This window comes from Vulpes lagopus, chromosome 8, assembly GCF_018345385.1.
Source record: "Vulpes lagopus strain Blue_001 chromosome 8, ASM1834538v1, whole genome shotgun sequence".
Taxonomy (NCBI): domain Eukaryota; kingdom Metazoa; phylum Chordata; class Mammalia; order Carnivora; family Canidae; genus Vulpes; species Vulpes lagopus.
In genome coordinates this window covers 81,490,945-81,512,261 of record NC_054831.1, presented here as the reverse complement: position 1 = coordinate 81,512,261, position 21,317 = coordinate 81,490,945, and the positions used below count along the sequence as shown (strand labels likewise).

At 48.1% G+C, this 21,317-nt stretch overlaps 1 protein-coding gene across 1 annotated transcript in view; it reads right to left on the bottom strand.

Moving 5' to 3' along the window:
- PITRM1 (pitrilysin metallopeptidase 1) overlaps positions 1-20,662 on the bottom strand; it is a 44,004-nt gene extending 23,342 nt beyond the window's left edge. The window contains exons 1-13 of the mRNA XM_041768157.1: positions 20,532-20,662; positions 16,159-16,258; positions 14,523-14,629; positions 13,839-13,990; positions 13,140-13,254; positions 12,969-13,065; positions 11,629-11,789; positions 4,705-4,831; positions 4,335-4,423; positions 3,409-3,537; positions 2,658-2,771; positions 2,383-2,479; positions 1,496-1,630 (exon numbers count right to left, since the gene is read on the bottom strand). Of these exons, the coding sequence (XP_041624091.1) occupies positions 1,496-1,630; positions 2,383-2,479; positions 2,658-2,771; positions 3,409-3,537; positions 4,335-4,423; positions 4,705-4,831; positions 11,629-11,789; positions 12,969-13,065; positions 13,140-13,254; positions 13,839-13,990; positions 14,523-14,629; positions 16,159-16,258; positions 20,532-20,584 (1,476 nt within the window). The 5' untranslated portion in view covers positions 20,585-20,662. The remainder of the gene's footprint in view (positions 1-1,495; positions 1,631-2,382; positions 2,480-2,657; positions 2,772-3,408; positions 3,538-4,334; positions 4,424-4,704; positions 4,832-11,628; positions 11,790-12,968; positions 13,066-13,139; positions 13,255-13,838; positions 13,991-14,522; positions 14,630-16,158; positions 16,259-20,531) is intronic.
- Positions 20,663-21,317: the final 655 nt, after the last annotated feature.

Here is a 21,317-nt window from a genome sequence, read left to right as displayed (position 1 = left end):
CCAACATGTTAGGCTCCATGCTCAGTGTGGAGTGTGCTTGGGATCTTCTCTCTCCCTTTCCCTCTGCCCCTCCCTCCTGCTCACTGTCTTGTGCGCATGGCTCTCTCTTTAAAATAAATAAATAAAAATCTTTGAGATATTACATGAACTCAGTCGATAAAGCAGTGGCAGGGTTTGAGAGGACTGACTCTAATTCTTAAAGAAGTTGTACCATGGGTAGAATGCTGCTTTCAAACAGCACCACCTGCTACAGAAAAATTTTTTTATGAAAGGAAGGGTCCGTCATTATGACAAACTTCATCAGTGTTTTATTTTATGGAATGCCAGTCTCCCCCACCTTCAGCAGCCATCACCATTCCCCACCAGCAAAGATTACGACTTACTGAAAGTTCAGATAACTGGCATTTTGTTAGCAGTATTTTTTACCTAAGATGTGAATGTAGTTATTTTTAAACATAATGCTATTGCACGCTTAGCAGACTGCAGGGTAGTGTAAACCTAACTTTTACGCACACTGGTAAACCAAAGCATTCATTCAACTCTATTTGCTTTACTGCGATGGTGTGAACCACACATGTGCTCTCTCCAAGGAATGCCTGTACAAAGAAAACCGGAAAATCCACAAGTATATGGAATTTACACAACACATCCCTAAACAACCAGTAGATTAAAAAGTCAATAAGGGACCTTGGTAAATACCTTGAGACAAATGAAACCATAAGCATAACACAGAGAACTACAGGACCCCACAGAATCAGTGTTAAGAGGGACACGTACCCAGTTCACACATACGTTAAAAACAAAGACCAATGAGTTTTTAAACTATCTCCGTATCCTCAGTAAATAGAAAAGTGAGATCCAGCCAGACCTATGGTAGCAGAACACAGGAAACAATGAAACTCCTATCACAGAGAAGATTTTTTTCAGACATTTGACAAAAGTGCCAACCCTTCAGATACACTAAGAAAACAGGCCCGGCAGCATCAGCAGTACAGCAATCTACAGGCATGAACCAGACGCCTAGATGAACAGACCCTGAAATCCACATCACCTTTCAAGACTTAAGTGTGAAGAGAGAAAACTCTGAATAGATCAGTAACTCACGAGGGCACTGAAACAGTAATGAAAACACACACACACACACACACACACACACACACACACACAACTACTCCTGATGAAGAAATCCCAGAATTGTATTTCTTCACAGGTGAAGTCCACCAAACTTTTAATGACAATTGAACAACTCTTATCAAAACCTACCCCAAAACTGAGGAGTAATACAATCTTTCTTTCAACAAAGCAGAACAGAAATGCCTACAGATGTTTTTGTTTATACACATGTATACATATACTCACATACAAAAAAATCACTCATGTGTTCATATAAAAAGCCAACTTGCGTCAGAATCAAAACTAAACTTGTTAATAGGAGCATTAATTAATAATTAAGAAATTATATCATGTATTCACATAAATTCTCCAATTTCCTTACCTTAAAATACTGTTTTACTTTTTCTTGCAAAAACTGTGGATTTTCCTTGAGGCACTGCCTGAATCGAGCCACCAGACTCCCCAGCTTCAGGAGCTGCACAGGGTCCCCGTCGTGATTCCAGCAGGAGGCAATGTACTGCAACCAAGAACATCCAATCCACATGCACATTACACGACGAACTCTAGTCAGCTCACTCAATACCAAACGTGACATTTTATTATCATCTTGGTTTCTGTACTCAAAATTTGATTATAACCAAAATTAAGTCATTTCTTGGCTAGGAAATTTTTAAATCTGTCTTTTCTCTAGTAAAGTAAAGCACAGGTATTAAAATTATTTTTAGGAAATATAATTACCAACAGACCTACAGTTATGAATCTCTACCTGTATATAGTCCATGTGAATCTGTCCTATATAAAAATAGAAGATATAAGGGGAGCTTAGGTGTCTCAGTCGAGTGTCCGACCTTGGTTTCTACTCAGGTCATGATCTTGGGGTCTTGAGGTTGAGCCCTGTGGTGGGCTCCACACTCAGTGTGGAACCTGCTCAGGATTCTTTCTTTTTCTGACCCTCCACCCCAAGCATGCTCTTTCTCTCTCTAAAACAAATGATTCTTAAAAAGAAAAATAAGATATCAGAAAGCCAATTAGGCTGGTAAAAAGACATGTTTATAAAACTAAATTAAGTTTATTTATTTATTTATTTATTTATTTATTTTCCTAAATTAAGTTTATATCAGACCCCAAATAGCACAACTTTCAAGGTTCCAATGAAAGGCACTGTGAGTAGCTGCTATCTGTGTTTTCAGTGCCGTCAAGTACCCACTGGTCACTACAGTATAAACAAAGAAAGCACAAATGGAAGGAGGTAAAAGAGAAATTACGCACAGACGTCAGGGTGAGGCCAAAGCTGACAGACTGATGCTTCATTTGTATTTCAATTTTATGAAGGAGAGCCTCAATTTGGTCCTCTTTGAATCCTTTCCTACAGAAACAGAGAATGGGGATGTTAAAAAGGAACCAATACACCAAAGCAGCAGAGATCATCTTTAAACACCTTGGAGTGAATGAACACGTTTTAGGAGGTAAAGAGAGTAAAACATGGAGGGAGGTGAGCTCCCTCACTGGACAGTGTCAGGAATGTGAGCACCAGCCACACGTACTCGATGACTTCCTCGATCGTCCTGTCGATGATGTCCCGCACAGACTGGGTGTCCTGCTCCGAGATCCCCTGCAAGCCCACACTGAAGTAGGCCTCCCGCGTGTAGCCGTTGTACCTGCAACATACAAGTCAGTCACACAGCAGAATTCCGATGGCTTCGATCATCACAACACGCTTCACTTAAAGATCCAACACTCTAGAGAAGAGAGCTATGGACACTTAAACCTCCCAAGTTTTCCACGAAAAAGCCAATTGAAGCAGGGTCCTCAGATACCTGCTCCTCAGATATAACTGGTCATACGTGCATTCGTGTCCACATTTATATTTCTAAAATTCACTGCAATTTAACCTTCAGAGTTATGCTAAGTTAAATCTGGAAATAAAACTGCTGAGCTTTACAAAATCTTAAGATTTGAAAGAATATTTAACAACCTGGCTTTTAAAGAAGGCCGCAGTACACCACTCTGAGATCTTGGACAAGCTATCACCTCCCCCCCGCCCCCCAAATGTCCCCTTCAGGGGACAGAGGACAGCTGTACTGGATCTGTCATCTCAGGCACTGTTCGGTGCTGGGGAGCAGGGAACCACTCTGTGACTGTGGGACGTTGTGCATACTCTGTTCCTAACCCCACTCACCTGATGTTAATAACCCTCCCCAGCTGTGACAACCAAAAACTTGTCCAGACACTGTCAAATATCCAAACTGGCCCCAAGTGCAAATACCACTGACCTGATCTGATAATGAAACTTACCCAACATCAGGAGAAAAGTCTGTACCAAGTCCAGATTCAATCAATGCTTTATAGAAAGGGGAGTTGGGTCCACTGATCAAGAGCGAAGACAGGAGGTTTAACGTGAAGGCTTCAAATGTATCAGTGATGCTTCATTTAAAAGCGGGGGCAGGAGAGAAAAAGGGAAACTGTTGCTCCTCGTAAATTTTTTCCAATCACTAAAGTCACCACTAAATCAACACTTTTACTTCCAAAGAAGTGGATGTTCCACAAACGCTTGTATTTTAACCTTTACTTTAAATTATATGGATAAAAGAGAGTAATTGTTTTTTGGTTTGCAAAGCTCTCATAAACCAGATTACTTTGGGGTCCCAAACCATGAAGTTGACTTAGCTGTATATCGAATGCCATCACATTAGTGTGCCAAGCACTCTGACCCACACTATCTCAATTAGAAGCGCACTGTGCACACCTAGACAAGAACAGAGAGGAAACGGGGGACCGTGTCCAGCAGTGTGGCCACTCACGGCAGCCAGCCCCGATGCGGGATGGCAGAGGATGGCGGCCTGCCTACGTGCCCCGCGGGTGCCAGATCTCCACAACTACACAGTGTAACATGCCGTGCAGGTTTTTGAAGCCTGTGTTCACTGTGCTCTTCCCACGTGCAAGGGCCCTTGTGGTCCCACCCCAACAAATATTAACTGCCATCCAAGCCAGTTTTCTCCACAGAAATAAGCTTTAAAATGCACTAAGAAAATAAGTTTTTTTTTTTTTTGGATAGCTACTATAGTGGCAATTTCCTCAGAACCATCCCAGATGCTAAAATCTTCCCTGCCACCCAACAGCTGCTCGACTCCTAAATCCTAACCATCAACGAACTTATACCTGGAGCATTTGCCTCCAGCCCTGCTAAGGTGCACTTTTCCTACTTCACAGCAGACACTTACTCTGGTAAGAGGAAGCTGACCCCGACGGTTGTTTGTTTAGAGGAATCTGCAGCCAGTGAGTCCGGGCCACATGTTATCTGGAATTCCCTCTGTAAAAGGAGGTGATGCTTTAAGTAGGTGCAGAGTATGAACGACTGCCTTTAAACTAGTAGAAGTTACCCGTTATACATATAAAGTGGCCCAAGAGATGCTTTCCACTAAGTTAACCTTCTTTTCAAACAAATAACCATTCCTTTGAGTTAAGAAGCTCTTACATTCAAGTCAGAGGCCACAATATTTGAAAATCCTATTACTAATACACAGTTTGACGCTCCATCTCAGTGTATTTAGTAGGTAAAAACACTGCTTATTCTCTGGATGGGGCACTTACTGGCTTATCCCACGGCTTCTGAGCTGGCACTGCAGTGTTTGTCTCAATTTTCTCAAATTTACTTAGTGCTTCTTTGTGAATTTGTTTCAGATGCTGTTCTAGTGGAAAATTGCCATAAGTGAAGAACCTGAAATGTTCAAAGAATATATTAAGTCTACCTTAGTTTAAAAGATTAGAAATTAACACAGATGGATTTTTATATAAAATAGAAGGTATGCAGAGTAGGAAAACCCTAAACTCACCTCATCCCAGATACAACTAGGGCAGTTACGTCAGGGTAAAATAACCCAGACACCAGCAGAACAAATGCCACAATGGAATGCGGAGAAGAGACCACACTGGAGAGGGTGGGGAGGGAGGAGTCACTGTGGGGGGCTAAAGGGACCTGGGGTTGGTCTGCTGGAGGGAAGGACCTGGGGGTGGGGAGAGCACCGAGGGTCACACTGGTGAGCCGACACAGGAACATGAATCCCCATGACATCCGGTTTGAAAGCCAGAGGGGCCAAGTTTTAGGAGTTCTGACAGTCAATGGGACTTAGAGCTGGAACTTTCAACATGAGCAGGCTATGTTCTGAGAGAACCTGGAAGGTGATGGGAAACTGAGTCCCTGCTCTGAAAGCGCACCACCAAAGCAGCAGTGTGAAAAGGCAAGAGCATCCAGGGGAGAGAGCTGTTTATTACCATTGAGGAGGCCAGAGAGTCCAACCCCCATTGGGAAAAAATAATAAACCCAATGATGTCCATATCAAGCCACATAGTAATTAAAATGGCAAAAAGCAGTGATAAAGAGAATTATAAAAGCAACAAAAGAAAGTTATGTAAAAGGAAAACCCCAAAAGGCTACTAGTAGTGGGTTTTTCAACAGAAACTTTGCAGGCCTGAAGAAAGTGGCATGATACATTCAAAATGCTGAGAAAAATCTGTAGCCAAGAACACTGAATCCAGCAAGGCTGTCATTCATAATAGGAGGAGATATAAAGCAGTGTCTTAGGCAAACAAAAGTTAAAGGAGTTCCTGGCCACTAAACAGGCACTACAAGAAATGTTAATGGGGGCTCTGAGTGGAAAAAGAACATTAGTTAAGAATTTTAAAAAAGCAGGAAACACAAAAATGGTAAATATAAGCATATCTGTAAAAATCAAGGGACTCATACAACATAAAAGAATGTAAAGTATGATACCATATATGGTGGTGGGGAGTAGAGATTGGGTACAAACAAGCAACCATCAGCTACATACAGACTGCTATGTGCAAAAGTTACATACAAACCTAATGGTGACCATATATCAAAACCCAGTCATATGAAAAAAATATACAGAAAAGATTCTAAGCATATCACTAAAAAAAACTAACTTATGGTGAGAGAATGAGGAAAAAGAAAAACCAAAAAAAACTATAAAACAAGTAACAAAACGGCAGTAAATATATACATATCCATAACTACTTTGAATATAAGTTGACTAAATGCTCCAATCAAAAGACAGAGGGTGACTGTTAAAAAAAACAAGATCCATTGATATGCTGCCTATAAGGGACTCATTTCAGACCTAAAGACACCTGCAGATTGAAAGAATGGAAAACATTTCTCATGCAAACAAAGTGAAAAGAAAGCTGGGGTAGCAATATTTACATTAGATGAAATAAACTTTAAAACAAAGACTGCAACAAAAGACAAAGGACGCAGGCAGCCCTGGTGGCTCAGCGGTTTAGCGCCACCTTCAGCCCGGGGTGTGATCCTGGAGACCCAGGATGGAGTCCCATGTCAGGCTCCCTGCGTGGGGCCTGCTTCTCCCTCTGCCTGTGTCTCTGCCTCTCTCTCTCTGTGTCTCTCGTGAATAAATAAATAAAATCTTAAAAAAAAAAAAAAAAGACAAAGGACGCTATATAATCATAAAAGGAACAATCCAAAAATTACTAACACTAATACTTATGTATCTGGGCCGCCCGGGTGGCTCAGTGGTTTAGTGCCACCTTCAGCCCAGGGCCTGATCTTGGAGACCTGGGATCGAGTCCCACATGGGGTTCTGTGCATGGAGCCTGCTTCTCCCTCTGCCTGTGTCTCTGCCTCTCTCTCTGTCTCTCATGAATAAATAAATAAAATCTTAAAAAAAAAAAAAACTTATGCACCCAACATAGGAGCAGCCAAATACATAAAACAGTTAATAACCATTATAAAGGAACTTACAATAAGACGACAATAACAGTAAAGGATTTTAACACCCCACTTACATCAATGAACAGATCCTCTAAACAAGAAACCAACAAAGAAACAATGGCACTGAACGACACATTGCACCAGATGGACTTAAGGGATATGTTCAGAACACTCCATCCTAAAACAGAATACACATTCAAGTGCACACAGAACATTCTTCAGAGTAGGTCACATGTTAGGCCACAAATTCAAAAAGATCAAAGTCATACCATGCATCTTTTCTGACCACAACACTATGAAATTAGAAATCAACAGTAAGAAAAATGTCTGAAAGACCACAAATACACGGAGGTTAAACAACATTCTACTATACAATGAGTGAGTCAATCAAAAAATCAAAGAGGAAATTAAAAAAAAAAACCACATGGAAACAAATGAAAATGAAAACACAATAGTCCAAAATCTTTGGGATTCAGTAAAAGTGTTTGTTAAGAGAGAAGTTTATAGCAATACAGGCCTAACTCAAGAAGCAAGAAAAATCTCAACCTAAATTTACACCTACAGGACATAGAAAAATAACATGGAAAACCTCAAGCCAGCAGAAGGAAGGAAATAATAAAGATGAAAGCAGAAATATAGGATATAGAAACTAAAAAAATACAACAGATGAAACCAGGAGCTGGTTCTTTGAAAAGAGCAACAAAATTGATTAACCTCTAGCCAGGATCATTTAAAAAAAAAAAAAAAAAGGAAAGAGGACCTTAATAAACAAAAACACTAATAATAAAAGAGGAGAAACAACCACCAACACCACAGACATACAAACATTTATAAAAATATGTCATGAAAACTATATGCCAATAAATTGGACAACCTAGAAGAAATAGATAAATTCCTAGAAACATACAAAACTACCCAAACTGAATCAGGAAGAAATAGAAAATTTCAACAGACCTACAACCAGGAAAGAAATTGAATTAGTAATAAACTCCAAATAAATAAAAGTCCAGGACCAGTTTGGCTTCATAGGCGAATTCTACCAAACATTTAAAAGTGGAGTTAATAGCTATTCTTCTCAAGCTTTTCAAAAAAACACAGGAGGAAGAAAAACTTCCAAATTCATTCCATGAGGCCAATATTACCCTGATTTGAAGGGATATGTGCAGATACTCCTGTGTTTATAGCAACATTATATACAATAGCTGACATATGGAAGCAGCCCAAGTGTCTGCCGACAGACGACTGGACAAAGATGTGGTATATATAATGGAGCTGTACTCAGCCATAAGAGAATGAAATCTTGCCATCTGCAAGAACACTGATGGAGCTAGAGAACAGAATGCTAAGTGAAATTAAGTCAGAGAAAGACAATTACTGTATGATTTCAATCATGTGGAATTTAGGATAACAAATGAGCAAAGGGAAAGAAAAACTGAAAAAAACCGGTCTTAACTCTAGAGAACACTCTCATGGTTATTAGGGGGAAGGTGGTGGGTTGATGGGGGACATAGAGGTGATGTGGGATCTTGACGAACATTGAATAACATATGCCAAGTGTTGAATTATGTTATTTTACACCTGAAACAAATATAACACTGTACGTTAATTACAGCAGAATTAAAAAAAAACAAACTTAAAAATGGAAGGTACATTGGTGTGCCAGGGTGGCTCAGTCGGTTAAGTGTCCGACTTTGTCTCAGGTCAAGATCTCGGGGTCTCAGGATCCAGTCCCATGTTGGACTCCCTGCTCAAGGGGAAGTCAGCTTGTCCCTCCGCCCTTCCCCCGGCTAGTGCTAAGTGAACAAAATCTTTAAAAAACCAGAAGGTACACATATATATAGTACTTCATAGCAAAATAGTTCCCATGTTGAAAGTTTGTATAGAATTACATTGTTGAAGTTTGTATAGAAATACATTGCATTCACTGGTTTTTGTTTTGTTTTTTAAGATTTGAGAGGGTGTGCATGCTGCGTGCACCTGGGTAGGGGGGAGTGGGGGAGGAGGAGAGAGAATCCTGAAGACTTCCTGCTGAGCAGGGAGCCCAATGTGGAGCTGGATTCCAGGACCCTGAAATCATGATCTCAACCTAAGACACTTCACCAACGAAGCCACCCAGGGGCCCCTGTTTACTTACCTAAACTAGAAAGACCAAATATTGGCTTTGATTTTTTTTTTAAATAAGAAACACAACACAAATCATGTAAAAGTGATTAATTAAATGTAAATCTGCTGGAAATTGCTCCTTATTTTAAATGTACTATATAAAGGGGTTTCAAAAATGAAGTAACTCATATGTTAAAATATTTGATGGTTCTTAGCTACAGGAGTACAGTAACCCATCTATTACTGTCAAAGTAAGGAATTTCACAAAGTTCAATTTCAGGCTATAAATCTCAGATTACGTGTTTATAGGACAACATATTTATCCATCTAGGGAAAAAGAGTACAATGACACTGTTTTTTTTTTTTGTTTTTTGTTTTTTTTTTTTTTTTTAAATAAGCTGTTTTCTGGGCTAAGACTCAGATACAGAAAACAGACTGGTGACTGCCAGAGGCAGGGGGTGGACAAAATGGGTAGGAGGGGTCCAAGCTTCCAGCTTCCAGTTACATCATGGGCACATAACATACAGTATGGTGACTGTGCTGAATAGTGTAGTGTATATTTAAAAGCTGCTAACAGATCGTTACAGTTCTCATCAGAAAAAAATATTTACAACTATATGCAGTGATAGATGTTAACTGGACTTATTGTGGTGATCACTTCATGGCATATGCATGACCCAAATTGTTCTGTTGCACACCTACAACTACTGCAATGCTATATGTTGGTTATATCCCCAAAAAATAAACACATCTGATTTGGGGAACAAGTATCTTAAAGATCCTTCAAAATTTTCCACTCCGTGGCTCAGAGAGTGGCACTGCAATAACAAGTAGCACCCCTGGCATCCATGGAGACTCTGATCTCTAAATGCCGGGCTCCACTTAGTCTCAGGACTCCTTAGAGAAAGAAGTAGCTACAGATCAGGAGCAGGATGAACCAGGATTTGGGGCAGGATACAGAAACTAGTTATTGAAAACTAAAGACACCATTAGATAAGATGAGCTTTAAGGAATTCCCTTGAATGACGGCTGAAACAATTTTGAGCATTAAAAAAAATGAAGATCCTATTCAATTATATAATTTGAAGTATACACATATACAAAAAATATTTCTGTGAGATAACAATGGTATTAAAAATAAAGCATACGAAAGTGAAAGAAAAAAAGCTTCCTCTGTCGCCATTGGAGGAGCTACTGCCACCATCTCCCTTTAAAATTGGACAGCCAAAGAAAAGAAGCCTGTCTCCGCCCTTCCCATTAGAGCTATACTTCAGGCTAACCCATCAGCCCCTACTGATGGGAGAAGCTCATGTCCACCCAAGTCCAGCTAATAAACATACAAGAAATTGAATTTTTTTGAGTGTGCGCATGCACATGCACACACACAGGGAGCAGGGATGGGGGAAGAGAGAGAGAATCTCAAGCAGACTCCCCGCTGAGTGCACAGCTGAACACACGACTTTATCTTAAGACCCTGAGATCATGACCTGAGCCAAAACCAAGAGCTGGAACGCTGAACCAAGTGAGCCACCAAGGTGTCCCCCAAAATTAAAGAATTCTTTAGAACACTCTGCAAACTCTATTGGAATTGTTCCAGGCAGTAAACACACCAAACAATGAATAAGTGAATAAATCAAAGAACATTAACAGCTTGGTAAGAAACAGAATATTCACAGAATGCCAGGATACCAACCCTGTAGATGGCCTGTGTCTCCAGGGAGAAAAACAGAGCTTTACAAAATATATGCGTCTCATTTGGACTGAACATGTTATTTTGGGTACTACCGGGAAATCCAGATTTGGAATAATTAGTGGGTGCTTTCAAGCAAGTATTTGAATATGGTATGATGTCATAAAATGTTTCAGGGTCCCGAATTTAAGTATTAGAGGTAGACCATCATGAGGACTGTCATCTCCCTTATATGTGGTATGTTTACGAAGTTCATCATTCTATGCTCTATGGTTTTTTGTATGCTTCAAAGTTTTTGTTATCAAAATTCAAATTTTTTTACATTTTATTTTATTTTATTTTTTAATTTTTTATTTTTTTATTTATTTATGATAGTCACAGAGAGATAGAGAGAGGCAGAGACACAGGCAGAGGGAGAAGCAGGCTCCATGCACTGGGAGCCCGATGTGGGATTCGATCCCGGGTCTCCAGGATCGCGCCCTGGGCCAAAGGCAGGCGCCAAACCGCTGCGCCACCCAGGGATCCCTTTTTTTACATTTTAAATAATCTTGAAAATTTGATTTTCCATCAGCATTTTATTTATAAATACATATTGGTGTTTTGTTATTAGTAACAGCTGAAACCAGCAAGTTCCCCAGTTTAGCCAGGGTAACTGCCATTTCCCGAGCACCTCAGGAGGGGGACGGTCGCCAGTACACCCACGTCCTACATCGTAAAGCTGAGGTGCAGGGGGCTGACGGTGGCAGCATCTGGATCCTCCTTTAGGAGGTGCTGTCACTATCATGCTGGGCACAGAAAAGTTGCTGCTGTAGACATGCAGAATGAACGTCAATCCATTAAGGGAAGAATCCTCTAAATCTACGTAGCTCTTCACAATCGTTTGCCAAATGTGAGAGAAGCTGTATCACTTAGTGTATGCACACCAGTATACTCTTCATCACCCACCATTAATTAAACGTCAAACGTGAAATATTACCTAGCATTACTGGGGTGATAATGGGTTGCATGGAACTGTTTAAGCTGCTCCCATGTGAGGTCTGGGATGCACAAGGGATCGCCCCCAGAGATCACGGAGTACGTGTGGTCAGGCAGGAGTCGGTTCTGAACGTGCTGCGAGAATATCCTCTCGTTGTCAGTCTTCAAATAAAAGAAAAGATATATGTGTGTGAAAAATAACACCCACTGTTACAACACAGCAGATGAACTACGCAGATGAACCACATTTTGGGAGTAACTCCCTGAAATTTACACTGTCACAGCAGTATACCAGGCACTCCCAGGATCCTAACAAAGCACACAACTCACTCACAATCCCCACACAGGATCCAGGGATCAGGGCTCTCGCCAGAGGGAAAACACTTTGCACTGTGCACGGGCCACCAATAGCTACACAGCCGAGGGCCAGGGGAGGGACGTGTGGAACAAGGAAAGATGCGCAAGGACCCCTGCCCATGAGCTGTGGGGAGGGGTCCCAAGGGCTTCCAGAGCAAAAGCAGCCACTCTAACAGGAGTTTTCAGGAGCTGCTGGAAGAAATGAAACCCTAATTGATTATTCAAGGGTAAGGAAGCCCTATGGTGCAGCAAAGCAGCCCCACATGTCAAGGCAGGACTCCACAGTCAGAGGCGCTGGGAGGACGGGCCCCAGCACAGAGGTCCTCAAACTGCCTGGTCTCAGATCCTTCATGCGCCCCAGAATCAATGAGGCCCCCAAAGGGCTTTTGATGATGCGGGTTTCTTGACTGCACAGGAGTGTGTGTGCACACACATAATGTTTCTGTATTAGAAATTAAAAATTGAGACCTTTAAAAAAGTTACTTAGTCACTCATTATCTTAACCCATCACTACATGTTAACAATAGTTTCTGGAAACTATTTCTGAGACAAAGCAGAAATATTAAAGAACAGCTGTTTTGCACATTTTGCAAATCTCCTTAATGTCTGGCCTAATTAGAGACAGCTGGACTCTGATATACTTGTTTCTGTGTCTGATCAACTATCACAAAACTCTTAACACAGGCCCGGGGAAACTCCACATGGGCCAGCATGAGAAAAGATGACAAGGTTTACCTCACAGACCTCCCGCAGACCCCAGGCCAGGCCCCCACCGCAGCTGAAGAGCTGTAGCTGCAACACTGGGAGCTTGGCCCTCTACCGTCCAGCTGCTGGTTCAATAAGCCCAGCAAACAACGTTGAGATAACATCAACGGTCTTCCAGACCCAGGAACATTCCAATATCTCACACAGAAGGATCAGTGTTACACAGTTTTAAAAAGGAAACAACAAAACAAAACAAAACAAAAAAACCCCACAACTCACGAATACTCCCTTCATTTCATTAAAGACGATGCCTTTAAAGGTCAAGGGTGTCTGGGGGTCCCTCGGATTCTCATGTTCCAGTCGCCATCCTTCTTGCCTAAATAATAATAAGTAATTACACAGTGACAGGGACTCCAATACTAAAGTCTAAATCAATCAATCATTACGTACCAGAAATCCAGTTCCCGCAAGCATGGGAAAAAGACCGCATCCAAATACACAGACAGCAGATTCTGGAAGTCCTTGGGATTTTGTGTGGAAAATGGGTATAGAGTATAATCGCTAGCTGGGTGTAAATGAAAACATTTTTAAAATTCGACAGATTCCCACAAGAATTATTCACGTCCACCACCTCCTACCCCCCTACGGTGAGCCCTTACTGCCCCTGGCACAGAGGGAGCACCCTGCTGCTACAGGCTGGCCGGGGCGGGCGGAACAGGCACAGCCAGCCATGACCTCACACGCCTGCAAAGACGGCCTCACCCAGATTGCTGATTTAACGCACTTGGGAACTGTGGGCCCCAGGGCACTTCTCTCACACCATCAGCCTACGCGCTTCCCCAGTTCCTAAAACTAAGCTCAAACACCACCCCTGCCACATTAACTTAATGCCACAGAGATCAACTTTTATAGCAATGTTTCCAAAAGAGTATTATTTTGACATTTTCCAGAAAAAAGTCAGGTGCCTCTTCCCTAAAACTATAGTTTTTATAATCTGACCACGATGCGGCTTTCCCGAAGGATTAAAGTTCTAGCAGTTTTCAACCAGACCAGAGAGTGGTGCGCGTGTTGCCGCCTACATATCCTGCTGCCAGGCACCCCCACACCTAGTGGCCCCCGGCACAGCCCCAGCGCAGGAGGCCAGCTTACCTGTGAAGGCATTCATGAAAGTGGACAGCGACCGATTGAGCATCTTGAAGAAAGGATCTCTGCACGGGTATCTGTGAGAGCCGCACAGGACGGTGTGCTCTAGGATGTGCGGGACGCCAGAGCTGTCCATGGGAGTGGTGCGGAACTGCACGCTGCGGGGAAACAAGAGGAGCCAGCAGGCGGGCTCAGGCGCACAGCTCAGCATCCAGGACTCCGCTCACCCCGGTTACCAGCCTTAACCCCTCCAGCCACGTACCCTCGCACAAAAACGGTCTCTTACGACAACACAGAAGATCACTAACTCAGACCCCGAACTTTAACTATGTCGCTGAGGACATAAATTCAAGTAAACTTTCCCTTCTGTTTTCAAGATATGGCCAATAAAAATAAAAGATGAGGGGATCCCTGGGTGGCTCAGCGGTTTAGCTCCTGCCTTTGGCCCAGGGCGTGGTCCTGGAGTCCCAGGATCGAGTCCTGCATCGGGCTCCCTGCACAGAGCCTGCTTCTCCCTCTGCCTGTGTCTTTGCCTCTCCCTCCCTCTCTCTCTCTCTCTCATAAATAAAATAAAATCTTAAAAAAAATAAAATAAAAGATGAGTGAACAAAGCCTTTAAACTAGTTGTGGTGTGGCAGGTGCCATCAGTGGAAAAAAGTCAAGAGTGTGTGTGCACAACGCCCCCCACACCTGAACAAGTTGTTGGTGTCTTCTCTGGCCAAGTGCAAGTATTTCGCGCCTGTGCGGTCATGGCTGAGCTTCACTGCGGTCAGGGACAGTTCAGGAATGGCCGTCACCTGAATGAACGAGAAACATGTGAACAGCTAGTCAGATGGAAAGACGCTTGGACAGGCACAGGCACTGCACCGCGGGACCTGGTCTGTGTCACCAGGCAGCACCAGCACATCAGCAACACCTTGCTCAAACCCTAATCTTACAAACGAGCGAAGGCAGGCCTTGCGCTGACCATCCTACGCACCCTCTTTCTGAAGGCTTACTGTCTGCTAGACACTTTCTGAACAGTTCACGGGTAACTGTGGCGGGGGGTCCTCAGCCCCATCGGCAGAGGAAACCGTTGAGGCTCTGAGGAGCAGTCAGATGGGGAAGCAGACCCCACTCCTTATACCAGGCTGCCCGGGAGGGGTCCTGCTCTCACCCACCAAGCCTGCTGTGTGGCTTCCTTTTATACACGTCATTCCAGGACTGCCCAGAATGGCCCCGCTGGGAGGGGAAAATGGGGTGGGCCACAGCCCGGGACTGCAAGGTGCTTCGCCTGGTCTCTGCAGTTCTGAGGCGTCCCGAGGGGGTTGCTGGGGCTACCACCAGTTACCCGCTCCCAGTGGGAGGGTCCAAATCACCTCCAATAAGAACCAGCGCATCCTCACCCTGAGGACGGTCATCTCCTACCTACATAAGCCTCATAAAGGTTCCGTGGCCGTTGGCACCACATCGTTTTAAGGGGCCTCTGCTTGGTTTACAAGCCGTTAAATTATCTAACACTTTACCTTGCAAGAGATGATCAATGTATTTAAAATCAGTTGACACACAGAACTGTCTGCCTCCCCTACTCCTCAAACAAGGACCATGTTTTATGACAAGTTTCTACAACACTTGAAAAACGCAGTGAGGTCCTCCCTAACAGTCACTGTCGTACGTCCCAACCCCCCACGTGGCCTTCAGGGACTTCTTCAGGGACACGTGCTCTCACCCACTGTCCTGAGCCCCCAGCCCCCAATGTCTGGAACTGCTGCCACGGGCGCGTGCAGCTCTCCTCCTTCCACTTACACACCCCCTAGTTCTGCGTGAACCTGGCCTAGGCACCCCTCCCCTCCCATCGTCCTCTTGGTCTCTGCACTTCCGCCGTGCTGCGGCTACACTGGCACCCTCCTGAACTGAGAGCTGCCCGCCTCTTGAAGCTGTAGGAGTGTTACCCATCGCATGAAGCCAACTAGCCAGTCCATGGTGTACACTACCTTTTGATTACATTAAAGAGAAAACATCACGAAGGTCCAGGAACACAATCTCTGTACCCAGATGGCTCCAAAATAAAGTTTTTGTGTGTGGAGCACACTTCCTAGCATGTGCTAGGAAGACGTGACCTGCACAGATGTGGAGCAGTCTACTCAGCACAGTGACCAGTCAAGTGTGTGGACACACAAACATCAATGCGTGTGACTTCATTCTACAATCCAGAGACATGGGGCCTCAGGGGGTTAGGTTCAGGGCAGGGACCAGGGATCTGTACGTATCCAAGAATCAGGAAATCTCTTCACTTGCACACTCTGCTCAGTTGAGCCCAAGGTGGAACAGGGTGAGCCCCACACACCTGGCTGACGGTGAAGCCGTGGATCTGCTCTCCCACCTTGTGCTGCTGGGCCCTCTCACAGGCGCTGCTGCCCCTCCTCCTCCATGCTCCGGGGCTGGCCCTGCTCCACGGGAGGAGAGGAACCCAGGTTAGATGCTCCTGCAGGACAACTGTGTGGCTAAGTCAGCAACATCACAAAAACAGTTTCAAATGTTCAAATGATCAAGACATTTAAACTGTACAACTTCCAAATAGACTCCAGAAAATTCATTTCCTGAATCTTTAGTAAAGTTCTTTCAATTTTTTTTTTTTTTTTAAAGACTTCATTCCTGAGAAACAGAGAGGCAGAGACATAGGCAGAGGGAGAAGCAGGCTCCAAGCAGGGAGCCTGATGCGGAACTTGATCCCAGGACCCTGGGGTCATGGCCTGAGCTGAAGGCAGACGCTCAACAGCTGAGCCACTCAGGTGCCCAAGTCCTTTCAATTCTATGATCATTTACACTACTCAGCTAAAGCTTCATATCAACTAATAACCGCATGTTGCAATTACATGCAAATGTTCATTAACTATAATTGTGATACCAACTTTCCTTACCCATATGAAAAACAACTCTCACATCAAAAGGACTTCTTCCATCTCAGTACACAGCATCTCGATAAACTACCATTATGCAACTACCAAATTGGTAAAAAGTAAGAAATCTAGCATTGCCAGGAACTCCTGCAGTGTAACTGAGGTGTGCAAATAAGAACGATTCTGGAATAACATTTGGCATCATCTAAATGAGTAAGGATTCACCTCCACGTGTCCTGGAGAACTTGCCCTCATCACGTGGCAGCACACAGGCCTTGCGTTGGTACCATTCCTAGGAGTCCCAAACTCTACCAACCAGGACGTCCGTCCTCAGAATGGGTAGATTGTGGACTATTCAATAGATAAGCTTAGCCATAAGAATGGACGGAACAACCACTTGTAACAAAAACGTGGGTCGCATAATGCTAAGCCAAGACAAATACAAAGGACGGACCCAGTATCATCCCAAGTAGGTAACCTGTGTGGTAGGAATACACAGACGGTGAAAATATAAAGGAATGCCGACACTACGGGTGGTGCTGGACAGGGTGACGCTAAGACCATAGGACGTCGCTCATGTGGAATGAGAAATGAGCAAAGGGAAAAGAGGCAGATGAAGAAACCAACTCTTAACCACAGAGAACTACTGATGTCCCCAGCGGGGAGGAGGGGGAGAGGGTCTGTGGAGCCAGGGACTCTGGAGCTCCATCTCCCGTACACAGATCTACGGGGAAAAGCAAGGGATGAACCGGGAGTGAGGGCCCATCTGAGGGGCAAGCAGGGAGGCTCCCCATCCATCAGGGCTCACCTTACTCTGGGTGACAGGGACGCTATCTTTAAGTATTTTTCTCTCAACTGTATTTTTTTTTTAATTTTTTTTTAATTTTTATTTATTTATGATAGTCACAGAGAGAGAGAGAGAGAGAGGCAGAGACACAGGCAGAGGGAGAAGCAGGCTCCATGCACCGGGAGCCCGATGTGGGATTCGATCCCGGGTCTCCAGGATCGCGCCCTGGGCCAAAGGCAGGCGCCAAACCGCTGCGCCACCCAGGGATCCCTCTCAACTGTATTATATGCTTTACAGAATTTTCTACGTTACTATAGGTCACAAAAATACTTCTTTTGAAGGAAACACAGAAAAGGAAAGAAAACCACTGAGCCAGTCGCTGTCAGACCACGGGAGCAACACGGTCCTAATTCTAAAGCTGGCCACGTCCGGAAAGAAAGAGGATGTTCAGACGTGTTTACGCTCAAGAACACAAGCCCCCGAAGTACGTGCTCAGGCTGAAAATGCAGAAACGCCTGAGGCACGGGGGCTTCCCCAGGTACTCAGCCCCGTCAGGGCACCCGCTGCCCTGCCAGGGCAGGCGCACAGCAGTAAACAGGCTCCTGTGAACCAGCCTGAGACAAAACCGACCTGCGGACGCGGGAGCGCCACCGTCGTTGAAGGTTGGACTCCATCGCTCTTTACAAGAACCTAGTTGTTTTGACAAACTTCAATTTCCAGGAGCTCCGACGCATCGAGCGAGCATCAGGTGTCCAGAGGACTCCCTGCTCCCCACAAACAGGGCGATTATGTTCATGAGAACCACAGGCCCGCAGCTGCTGTAATCACGCAGGAAGATCCACATCTAGGCCCACCCACACCTGCGCCCCCCAGGCTGGGTTCGCCTGACCTCCCAGGGGCCCGGGGAGCCTCGCCTGGCCGGCTTCACCCACGCGCTGTTCTGGCTGCCGCTCCCAACGCCGACCAGCCACAGGATCCCCCTTCCTCTGGCAGGGCAGTCCCTGGGAGGGGGACCGCTGCGCCTCCATCACCCAGGCTCTGCAAGGCTCCCCGGGCGAGGGAGCCTGGGGTCTGGGCTCCCCCAGGAGACGGGTGTCTGGGTCTCAGGGTCCCCCAGGAGAGGGCCATCAGGGTCTCAGGGTCCCCGGCCGAGGGCTGTCAGGGTCTCCAGGTCCAGGCTCCCACAGGAGAGGGCTGTTGGGGTCCTGGGATCCCCGGGTGAGGTGTGCTGGGGTCCAGGCTCCTCCAGGGCAGAAATGTCAGGGTTCTGGGTCCCTGGGTCCATGGCTCCCCAGGAGAGGGCCATGAGGGTCTCAGGGTCCCTGGCCGAGGGCTGTCAGGGTCTCCAGGTCTAGGCTCCCACAGGAGAGGGCTGTCAGGGTCCTGGGATCCCCGGGTGAGGTGTGCTGGGGCCTGGGCTCCTCCAGGCAAAGACCGTTTGGGCCTGGGGTCCCTAAGCTCCCTTAGGAGAGGGGTGTCAGGGTCCAGGCTCACCGGGTCCGGCCTCCCCCAGGCGAGGACTGTCGGGGTCTCGGACTCCCTGGGTCAGGGCTGTCGGGGTCCGGGGTCCCAGGGCTCCCTTAGGAGAGGGCTGTCCGGGTCTGGGCTCCCCCAGGTCAGGGCTCCCCCAGGTCAGGGCTCCCCTGGTCAGGGCTGTCGGGGTCCAGGGTCCCAGGGCTCCCTTAGGAGAGGGCTGTCAGGGTCTGGGTTCCACGGGTCCAGGCTCCCCAGGTGAGGGCTCCCCGGGTCCGGGGTGTCGGGGTCTTAGGCTCCCCAGGCCCGGGCTGTTGGGGTCTGGGGTCCCAGGGCTCCCTTAGGCGAGGGCTGTTGGGGTCTGGGCTCCCTGGGTGAGGGCTCCCCGAGCCCAGGCTGTTGGGTCCGGGGTCCGGCCTTCCCCAGGCGAGGGTTGTCAGGGTCTGGGGTCCCAGGGCTCCCCAGGTGAGGACTGTCAGGGTCTGGCCTCCCCCAGGTCAGGGCTGTCGGGGTCCCAGGGCTCCCCGGGCCCAGCCTCCTCCAGGCCTGGGCTATCGGGGTCCCCAGGTCAGGGCTCCCCGGGTCCGGGCTGTCGGGTTCCAGGCTCCCCCGGCCCGGGCTGTCGGGGTCCCCAGCTGAGGGCTTCCCAGGTGAGGACTGTCAGGGTCTCGGGTTCCCCGGGTCCGGGCTGTCGGGGTCCAGGCTCCCCGGGCCCGGGCTGTCGGGGTCCCCAGGTGAGGGCTCCCCAGGTGAGGACTGTCAGGGTCTCGGGTTCCCCGGGTCCGGGCTGTCGGGGTCTCGGGTTCCCCGGTCCGGGCTGTCGGGGTCCCCAGGTGAGGGCTGTCGGGGTCTCGGGCTCCCCGGGTCCGCGCTGTTGGGGTCCTCAGGTGAGGGCTCCCCAGGTGAGGGCTCCTCGGTCCGGGCTGTCGGGGTCCAGGCCCCCCGGGCCCGGGCTGTCGGGGTCCCCAGGTGAGGGCTCCCCAGGTGAGGACTGTCAGGGTCTCGGGTTCCCCGGGTCCGGGCTGTCGGGGTCCAGGCTCCCCGGGCCCGGGCTGTCGGGGTCCCCAGGTGAGGGCTCCCCAGGTGAGGACTGTCAGGGTCTCGGGTTCCCCGGGTCCGGGCTGTCGGGGTCTCGGGTTCCCCGGTCCGGGCTGTCGGGGTCCCCAGGTGAGGGCTGTCGGGGTCTCGGGCTCCCCGGGTCCGCGCTGTTGGGGTCCTCAGGTGAGGGCTCCCCAGGTGAGGGCTCCTCGGTCCGGGCTGTCGGGGTCCAGGCCCCCCGGGCCCGGGCTGTCGGGGTCCCCAGGTGAGGGCTCCCCGGGTCCGGGCTGTCGGGGTCCAGGCTCCCCCGGCCCGGGCTGTCGGGGTCCCCAGGTGAGGGCTCCCCAGGTGAGGACTGTCAGGGTCTCGGGTTCCCCGGGTCCGGGCTGTCGGGGTCCGGGGGCCCCAGGGCACGGAGCTGCGGCGCGGCACCGCGGGGCCGGGACGAGACCGCGGAGCCGCCCGGGTGCCCCCGCGGCCGGGGCCGCCGCCTCCCGCCCTCCCTCCGGGGCCGCGCCTCACCCGCCGCTCCGCCGCCTCAGGAAGCCCGGCGCCCTCCCGCCGCAGCGCCACATGGTCGGTGACCCGCGTCAGGGCCGCGGCCGCGGCTCCGCTTATCCGGACGCACGGCGCGGGGGTGTGACGCACCGGCCGCCACTCCCATTGGCCAGCGCGCACGGCGACGCCGTCCCCAATAGGCTGGCGAGGAAGGGGGCGGGACTCGCCCAGGTGGGCGGGGCGATGGGGGCGGAGCGTCGCGGCCTCCGAGCGTCGGCGCCCGGCGGGGGCGGGGCTCTCGAGCGGAGCCCGGGGCAGGCGCGGAGTCCGGGGCGTGCGTGGGGAGGGACGTGCGCTGGGGGCGGGGCCTGGGCGGGGAAGGGCGGGGCCTGTGAGGGCGAGCGGCGGGGCCTGTGAAGGCGAGAGGCGGGGCGTGCGCAGGGAGGGGCGGGGCCCCGCAGGTGGAGCGTGTGGCACAGGTGTGGGGCTGACTCAGGCCGGCCAGGTGAGCTGCCTGTCCTGCTCGTGGGGGCATTGGTCTCCTGGGGGAGGTCGTGCACCTGCACCCGTGGGTGCTCACAGCTCTGTCTGCAGGTAGTTAAGTGACAGTAAAGGATGTCCAGCGGGGGCCCACCTGGTGCCTCAACCCCTGACTATAGGGCTTTGTAGAAATGGTCCGAGGACCGCACGGTATAGTCTCGAGGGTCAGCACAGCATGATGTCACGCTCTTTATGAATGGTCCACTCAGTGTGTCCCCAGGGAACCGCGGGACAGCTAAAAGCACCTGCACAGGTGCTCACCGCCTTCCC